Here is a 9,460-nt window from a genome sequence, read left to right on the forward strand (position 1 = left end):
ACTCCCATAATCGGCCTATGATCCCAATAACCCCTTAATCGATCCCAATAACCACCTATGGATCCCACCGAGCGGCTCACTAATCCTAATGGATCCCAATAATCCCATCGTAATCTATGACTCTATGGATCAATAGCCCCTATGGACCAATAGTTTCTTATAGAATAATCACACTATGGATCAATACACCATATCGGATCCAACCTCAGCCCTACTGGATCACAATAATCCCCTATGGGATCCCAATATCCCTATGGATTCCCAATAGCCCCCTATGGATCCCAATCAACCCCTAATCGGATCCATATTAGCTCATAACCTATGGATCCCACAGTGGCTCAGTAACCCTATGATCGAGTAATCCTATGGATCTAATAGCCCCATGGATCCAACTATAAAGGCCTAAAGATCCCAATAACCCTAAAGGATCCCAATACGCCCTATGGATCCATATTAGCTTCAATAACCAGGATCCCAGGTGGCTCAGTAACCCTCATCGCGATACATCAACTCTCACACTCGGCACCCTCCTAATAGCCCACTATGGATCCTAATAAGCCTAGGATCCCAATAACCCCCTAAGGATCCCAATAACCCCCTATGGATCCCATATTAGCTCAATAACCCCTATGGATCCCACAGTGGCTCAGTAACCCCCTATGGATCCCAATAATCCCCTAGTGAGGTGAATAACACCCCCATACTGGATGCCAATAATCCCCTATGGATCCCCAATAGCCCCCTATGGATCAATAGCCCCTATGGATTCCCAATAATCCCCTACTGGACCCAATAGCCCCCTATGGATCGCCACATAACCCCCTAATGGATCCCAATAGCTCCCCTACTGGGATGCCAATAGCCCTAATGGGATTCAATAGCCACCCCCTATGGATCCCAATAATCCCTATGGATCCCACATACACCCAACGGATTCCACAGCGCTCTAATAATCCCCTATGGATTCGGCCAATAATCCCATATCGCATCTATTAACCCCATGGATCAATAGCCCTATGGACCCAATAGTTCCCTTATGAATCAATAACACCCTATGGATCAATAACCCCATATGGATCCCAATAGCCCCCTATGGATCCCAAATAATCCCCTATGGATCCCAATAAATCCCCTATGGATCCCAATGGCCCCCTAGCTGGATTCCAATACACCCCCTATGATCCATATTAGTCAACTAACCCTAATGGGATCCACGTGGCTCAGTTAACCCCTAATGGATCCCAATAATCGCCTATGGATCCTAATAGCCCCATGGGATCCCAATAAGCCCCTACAGGATCAAATAACCCCTTAAGGATCCAATAAACTCCCTATGGATCCATATTAGCTCAATAAACCCCCTATGATCCCACAGTGGACTGCAGTAACCGCTAGTGGATTCCTAATCCCCTATGGATCCTGAATAGCCCCTATGGGATCCCAATAAGCCCCTAAGGATCCCAATAACCCGGTAATGGTCCAATAACACCTATGGATCCCGATATTAGCTGCAAGTAACCCTATGGATCCACAGTGGCTCAGTAACCCCTATGGATCCCAATAATTCGCCCTTATGGATCCCATAACCCCACTATGGATGCCAATAATCCCCTATTGGATCCCAATAGCCCCTATGGGAGTGCCAATAGCCCCCTGATGGAATCCCAATAATCCCTATGGATCCCAATAGCCCCCTATGGATCCCAATACCCCCCTATGGATCGCAGGCAATAGCTCGGTGATGGATCCCAATAGCCCCCCTATGGATCGAGAGTGAGTGAGTTGGGCCAATAATCCCCTATGGACAATAACCCCCAAGGATCCCCAGCTCATAATCCCCTATGGATCCAATAATCCCATATAGATCTATAACCCCCTATGGATCAATAGCCCCCTATGGATCCCAATAGTTCCTTATGAATCAATAACACCCTATGGATCAATAACCCCATATGGATCCCAATAGCCCCCTATGGATCCCAATAATCCCCTATGGATCCCAATAATCCCCTATGGATCCCAATAGCCCCCTATGGATCCCAATAACCCCCTATGGATCCCATATTAGCTTCAATTAACCCGTGATGGATCCCACAGTGGCTCAGTAACCCCCTATGGATCCCAATAATCCCCTATGGATCCTAATAGCCCCCTATGGATCCCAATAAGCCCCTAAGGATCCCAATAACCCCCTAAGGATCCCAATAACCCCCTATGGATCCCATATTAGCTCAATATTACCCCTAAGGATTCGCACAGTGGCTCAGTAACCCTAAGCTGATCCAACTAGATCCCCATGGATCCAATAAACCGCCCTACTGGATGACCACAAATAATCGCCTATTGGATCCCAATTTTAATCCGCGCTATGGATCCAATAACACCTATGATCAGAGTGAGCCCTATGGATCCAATAATCCTAATGGACCCCAATAGCCCCTCCTATGGATCCCAATAGCCCCCTATGGATCCCAATTAATCCCCTAGTATGGATCATAGCTCCCTATGGATCCCAATACACCCCCGGTATGGATCCCAATAGCCCCCTATGGATCCAATAGCCCCCCTATGGATTCCAATAGCCCCCTATGGATCCCATAATCCCCTATGGATCCCAATAGCCCCTATGGATCCCAACAGCCCCCTAGGGATCCAATAACCCCATGGATTTGCCCAAGATCGCTATGGATCGCCAATAACCCCTATGGATCCCAATAGCCCCCTATGGATCCCAATAGCCCCCTATGGATCCCAATAGCCCCCTATGGATCCCAATAATCCCCTATGGATCCCAATAGCCCCCTATGGATCCCAATAACCCCCTATGGATCCCAATAATCCCCTATGGATCCCAATAACCCCCAAGGATCCCACAGCGGCTCAATAATCCCCTATGGATCCCACAGCTGACTCAATAACCCCTATGGATCCCAATCAGGCCCCCTACCGTGATACCAATAACCCCCTATGGATCCCAATAACCCCTATGGATCCCTTAGCAGCTCAATAGCCCCTATGGATCCCAATAACCCCCTATGGATCCAATAAACCCCCTATGGTTCCATATTGGCTCGATAACCCTAAATGGATCCCACAGTGGCTCCGTACCCGCCCTTATGGATCCCAATAGCCTTTCCTTGGGATCAATAACTGCTTATCGATCCGGAATTAATCCCCTATGGATCAATACCCGCCTATATGGATCCAATAACCCCCTAGTGGATCAATATACCCCCTATGGCTCCCAAATCCCCTATGGATCCCAATAGACCCGCATTGATGGTGACGCAATAAACGCCCCTATGGATCAATAGTGCCCTATGGATCCCAATAACCCCCTATGGATCCCAATAACCCCTATGGATCCCAATAGCCCCATATGGATCCTAATAGCCACCTTATGGATCCCTAATAGGCCCCCGACTGGATCTCGCATATAATCCCTCTATGGATCCAATAGCCCCTATGGACTCCCAATCAAACCCCCCTAATGGATCCCAATAGCCCCTATGGATCCCAATAAGCCCTAGGGAGGATGTAGGGGGGTCCATAGGGCAAAATGGGGTCCAGGTGATGGGTATGGGGGGATATGGGGGGCATGGAGGATGTAGGGGGGTCCATAGGGCAAAATGGGGTCCAGGTAATGGGTATGAGTAGATATGGGGGGCATGGGGATTATAGAGGGGGTCCATAGGGCAAAGTGGGGTGGATATGGGGGGCATGGAGGATATAGGGGGGTACATAGAGTAAAATGGGGTCCAGGAGGTGGGTATGGGTGGATATGGGGGGCATGGGGGATATAGGGGAGGTCCATAGGGTAAAATGGGGTCCAGGAGGTGGGTATGGGGGGATATGGGGGGCATGGGGGATATAGGGGAGGTCCATAGGGCAAAGTGGGGTCTAGGGAATGTGTATGGGGGGATATGGGGGGCATAGAGGATATAATGGGGTCCATAGGGTAAAATGGGGTCCAGGAGGTGGGTATGGGTGGATATGGGGGGGTATGGGGGATACAGGGGGGGTCCATAGGGCAAAATGGGGTGGATGTGGGGGGCAGGGAGGATATAGGGGGGTCCATAGGGTAAAATGGGGTCCATGAGGTGGGTATGGGTGGATATGGGGGGGTATGGGGGATACAGGGGGGTCCATAGGGCAAAATGGGGTCCAGGTAATGGATATGAGTAGATACGGGGGGCATGGGGATTATAGGGGAGGTCCATAGGGTAAAATGGGGTCCAGGAGGTGGGTATGGGTGGATATGGGGGGCAGGGAGGGGTCCATAGGACAAAGAGGGGTGGATATGGGGGGCATGGAGGATATAGGGGGGTCCATAGGGCAAAGTGAGGTGGATATGGAGGGTGTGGAGGATGTAATGGGGTCCATAGGGTAAAATGGGGTACAGGTGGTGGGTATGAGTGGATATAGGGGGCAGGGGGGAGGTTATGGGGTTGTTAATGGGGTCCTGATGTTTCCTTTTATCCCCTCCCAGCGATGCCGTGGTGTCACAGGTGCTGGATGAGCTGGGACTGAACCTGACGGATGAGCTGGCCAGTGAGTGGGGCTGGGGGCACTTTGGGGGCTCCATGGGGGGCATTTAAGGGGTCCTAGGGGGCATTAAGGGGCTCTGGGAGGCATTTAAGGGTCCCTGGAGGGCATTAAGGGGTCCTAGGGGGCATTTAAGGGTCCCTGGGAGGCATCTAAGGGTCCCTGGGGGGGCATTTTAGGGTCCCTGGGGCGCATTAAGGGTCCCTGGTGGGCATTTAAAGGGTCCTGGGGAGCATTTAGGGGTCCTGGGGGGCATTAAGGGGTCCTAGGGGGCATTTAATGGTCCCATGGGGGCATTTAAGGGTCCTAGGAGGCATTTAGGGTCCTGGGGTGCATTTAAGGGGTCACAGAGGGCATCTAAGGGGTCCTGGGGGGCATTTAAGGGTCCCTGGGGGGGCATTTTAGGGGTCCTAGGGGGGCATTAAGGGTCCCTTGGGGACATTAAGGGTCCCTGGGGAGGCATTTAGGGTCCCTGGGTTGTATTTAAGTGGTCCTGGGGGGCATTTAAGGGGTCCCTGGGGGCATTAAGGATCCCTGGGGGGCATTTAAGGGTCCTAGGGGGTATTTAAGGGGTCCTGGGGGGGCATTTAAGGGTCCCTGGGGGACATTTAAGGGGTCCCTAGGGGGGCATTAAAGGGTCCTAGGGGGCATTAAAGGGTCCTAGGGGGGCATTTAAGGGGTCCTATGTCCATTAAGGGGTCCTAGGGGGCATTTAAAGGTTCTAGGGGCATTAAGGGTCCCTGGGGGGCATTTAAGGGTCCCTGGGGGGCATTTAAAGGGTCCCTAGGGCGAATTAAGGGGCCCCTGGGGGGGCATTTAAGGGGTCCTGGGGGGCATTAAGGGGTCCTAGGAGGTATTTAGGGTCCTGGGGTGCATTTAAGGGGTCACAGGGGGCATCTAAGGGGTCCTAGGGGCATTTAGGGTCCTAGGGGCCATTTAGGGTCCTGGGGGGCATTTAAGGGGTCCCAGGGGGCATTAAGGGTCCCTGGGGGGCATTAAGGTGTCCCTGGGGGGGCATTTTTGGGGTTTTCTGGGCTCATTTTGGGGTGGTTTTGGGGAGCTGAGGATGGGCCGGTATATGGGGGGCTATGGGGAGGGGTATGGGGGTCTAATGGGGGGGGCTGTTATGGGGATGCAGCCCCCCTGACTTTACCCTTTTTACCCCCCCAGCCCTCCCCCCCCCGGGGGGCTCTTTGGCAGCGGGGGAGGGGCGGGCGGCTGAAGCTGCTGCTGCTTTGGCTGATGCCGACGCCGACCTGGAGGAACGACTCAAGAACCTGCGGCGGGACTGAGACCCCCACCCCAAATAACCATCATGGACCCCCCCCCCCATTAAACCCCCCTTGGACCCCCTATATGGACCCCTATATGGACCCTTATATGGACCCTGACCTCAGCATCCTTCTGAGCCCAGAGACGACCAACAAGCATTGACTGACCCATCACGCCCCTCCCCATATGGGTCCCTATGGGTCCCTATGGATCTCTATGGATCTCTATGGGTCCCTATGTGTCCCTATGGATCTCTATGGGGCACTATGTGTCACTATGGGTCCCTATGGATCTCTATGGGGCACTATATGTCCCTGTGGGTCCCTATGGATCTCTATGGGTCCCTATGTGTCACTATGGGTCCCTATGGGTCCCTATGTGTCCCTATGGGTCCCAATGGATCTCTATGGGGTGCACTGGATCCCTATGTGTCCCAATGGATCTCTGTGGGGTGCACTGGATCCCTATGTGTCCCTATGGATCTCTATGTGTCCCTTTGGGTCCCTATGGATCCCTATGTGTCCCTATGGGTCCCTATGGATCTCTATGGGGCACTATGGGTCCCTATGTGTCCCTATGGGTCCCTATGGATCTCTGTGGGTCCCTATGGGTCCCTATGTGTCCCTATGGGTCCCTATGGATTTCTATGGGGCGCAATGGATCTCTATGGGTCCCTATTAACCCCTATTATTCCCCCCCTATTCCCAGCCTTTATCCATAAGCTGGACCCTGCCTACCAGGTGGACAAAGGGAACAAGATCAGTGGATCCCTATGGGGGGGGGGGGGTCTGACCCCCATCATTGGGGGCAGGGGTGGGGGGTCTGACCCCCATCATTGGGGGCAGGGGTGGGGGTCTGACCCCCATCATTGGAGGTTGGTGGGCTGACCCCCATCATTGAGGGCAGGGAGAGGGGTCTGACCCCCATCATTTGGGGGGGGGGCTGATTGGATTGACCCTCATACCCCCATTGAGGGTCTCTCTGATAACACACTACAGACCTTTATCCCCTCCTACTTGTGGGGCTTGGGGGGGGGGGTCTTGGGGGTCTTTGGGGGGGAGATTTGTGCCCTGCTGGGTCTCCTTGTTCACCTAAGGGGTATTTTAACCCCCCTCCCCACCCCTTCATCCCCCACTTTGAGGCTATTTTGCTTTTTTTCCCTCTTTTTTAATGGGTTTTTGGGTTATTTCTTGTAATTAATTGCCTCATTCTGGGGGTATTTACAACCCTATAGGGGGGGATTCTATGGGGCTGGGTATCAATGGGACGACGATGGCACCTAGGTTCAATTTCAGGTTAGAAAGCAACGAATGGAGGCCAACATAAAACAATATAAAGCCCTAAAAAGGTGCTGGGTGGCCATAGTGGCTTCAACCCCCGTTTTGGGGTGAAAACAGCCCATTTTGGTGCATCCCTACATTGCAAGTGGGAACCCTCTCAATTCAGGATCATTGCTGGGATTCCTGCTGTTTTCCTGCTGCAAACGGGGCAGAAAATGATGATTTTGGGTTAAAAAACCACAATAATGATGTATTTCTTGATCATTTCCACCAAAAATGGCCATTTTTGGGGCTGTTTTGGGGTGAGATGAGCAGATTTTGGGACAGAAAATGGTGAATTTCCCAATTTCCCAGCAATCAATCACCACCACCACCCCCCTTTTACTGTATTTATTTGCACTTCTCTCCCTGTTCAGACTTTGGCCCCTCTCTGGGTCACTGGCTGCTCAATAACCAGCTAGTTCTACATGAGAATTGACCCAAAAAGGACCTAAATTACCCCAAAATAACAGGGCTTTCTATCGTGGATCGCAGGTGGGATCAGCTGGAAGGTAATGGGAACCTTTTGGGTTTGACGCTGAGCCTGAAGGGTGAAGAAGTCAACGGAACCCAAACGAGTTGGTTTTAGATCCAAAACCGGCGGATTTAGCCTCAAAATGGGTTTTAGACCCAAAACTGGCGGATTTAGCCTCAAAATGGGGGGTTTTTAGAGCTCGGATGGGGTCGTTTGAGCCATTGGGGTCGGTGTCATGGGATGGGAGAGCGTTTCCAATGGGGTTGTAGAAAGAAATCGTTTCTTTTTGATTAAATATATATATATATATGTATTTTATATTGAAGTCTTCATGCGTTTTCTATATATCTTTCTATATCTCCATGCTTTTATATACATTTATGGTATATATTTCAATCACAGCCTGTAGTTGGCCGGGCGCAATGCTCATAAACAAGGTATGGATCTTTATGGGGCACATTTGGGCTCATTTTGGGGTTTGGGGGGGGAGAAAAAGGGGATTTTAATCATTTTAAAGTAATTCTTAGCTGAAAATGATCATTAAAAATGAGTAATAATGATAAGAATCATCTTTTATTATCCTCTAACGTGGTCATTGCACCCGTTGTGCTTCCCAGCCTTTTTCCCAGTTTAATTTAATAATGAAATGAGGGGGATTTAGCCCCAAAAATGGGTTGGGGGGGAAGGGGGGGGGGGGATAAAGACCATATTGGGATATAATGGTGACCAATGGGATATAATATAATATGGTGGGTGTCACCAATGGGACCGTCCCCATTGGGTGACCCTTATCTTCCCTATAGCTCTGCCTCGCCACTGCCCTCCTCTTCCTCACCCCCAATGGGGTTAATGGGGCTCCTGGGTGGCCAATGGGAAGGAAGCTTCTCCAGCACCCCGGTGAGTTCTGCTCTCATCCATTTTGATCCCTATTTCCCACATTTCTACCCCAAAACCATGAGGGTCTCACTTGGAGTCTTGGATGGCGCCCTTGGATGTCTTGAATGGTGCCCAATGGTGGGTGGTGAAGAGCTTAGAGTTGGCCTTGGTTGATCCTTTTGGGTCCCTTCCATATCACGATATATCTCGATCCCTCCATCCTTTGATTCTCGGATAGTTCCATTGATAACATGATGCTCTGATTCCTTCATTCCATTGACCCCACCATCCTTTGATTCTAGGATAGTTCATTGATAATGTGACGCTCTGATTCCTTCATTCCACTCCTCTATGATTCTTTGATCCCACGTTTCTCTTCATCCTTTCATTGATCCCATCATTGATTCCATGTGATTCCATCATTCCACTCCTCTATGATCCTTTGATCCCCCGTTTCTCTTCATCCTTTCATTGATCCCATCATTGATTCCATGTCATTCCTTCATTCCACTCATCGACGATACTTTGATCCCATGGTTCTCTTCATTCTTTCATTGATCCCTACATTCCACCTTTGATTCCACTCTTCTATGATCCTTTGATCCCCCATTTCTCTTCATTCATTCTCTGATATTCCATCATTCCACCATTGATTCCACGTGATTCCTTCATTCCACTCCTCTATGATCCTTTGATCCCACATTTCTCTTCATTCTTTCATTGATCCCATCATTGATTCCACGTCATTCCTTCATTCCACTCATCGATGATACTTTGATCCCATGGTTCTCTTCATTCTTTCATTGATCCCTACATTCCACCTTTGATTCCACTCTTCTATGATTCTTTGATCCCACGTTTCTCTTCATTCATTCTCTGATATTCCATCATTCCACCTTTGATTCCACGTGATTCCTTCATTCCACTCCTCTATGATTCTTTGACCCCACCATCCTTTGATTCTAGGATAGTT

General features: G+C 50.3%; 2 protein-coding genes across 2 annotated transcripts in view; both read left to right on the plus strand.

Annotated features, from left to right (window-relative positions):
* The window catches only part of CHMP2A (charged multivesicular body protein 2A), a gene marked incomplete at its 5' end in the record, with an annotated part of 17,982 nt that extends 12,082 nt beyond the window's left edge, over positions 1 to 5,900 (plus strand). The window contains 2 exons of the mRNA XM_032441111.1: positions 4,473 to 4,551; positions 5,716 to 5,900. Coding sequence (XP_032297002.1) covers positions 4,473 to 4,551; positions 5,716 to 5,837 — 201 coding nt within the window. The remainder of the gene's footprint in view (positions 1 to 4,472; positions 4,552 to 5,715) is intronic.
* Positions 5,901 to 6,871: 971 nt separating this feature from the next.
* Positions 6,872 to 9,460, plus strand: part of LOC107325896 (natterin-3-like) — a 4,595-nt gene continuing 2,006 nt past the window's right edge. Inside the window, exons 1-3 of the mRNA XM_015887158.2 lie at positions 6,872 to 7,648; positions 8,014 to 8,048; positions 8,415 to 8,508. Coding sequence (XP_015742644.1) covers positions 8,034 to 8,048; positions 8,415 to 8,508 — 109 coding nt within the window. The 5' untranslated portion in view covers positions 6,872 to 7,648; positions 8,014 to 8,033. The remainder of the gene's footprint in view (positions 7,649 to 8,013; positions 8,049 to 8,414; positions 8,509 to 9,460) is intronic.

Source organism: Coturnix japonica, linkage group LGE64 (assembly GCF_001577835.2).
Source record: "Coturnix japonica isolate 7356 linkage group LGE64, Coturnix japonica 2.1, whole genome shotgun sequence".
Taxonomy (NCBI): Eukaryota; Metazoa; Chordata; class Aves; order Galliformes; family Phasianidae; genus Coturnix; species Coturnix japonica.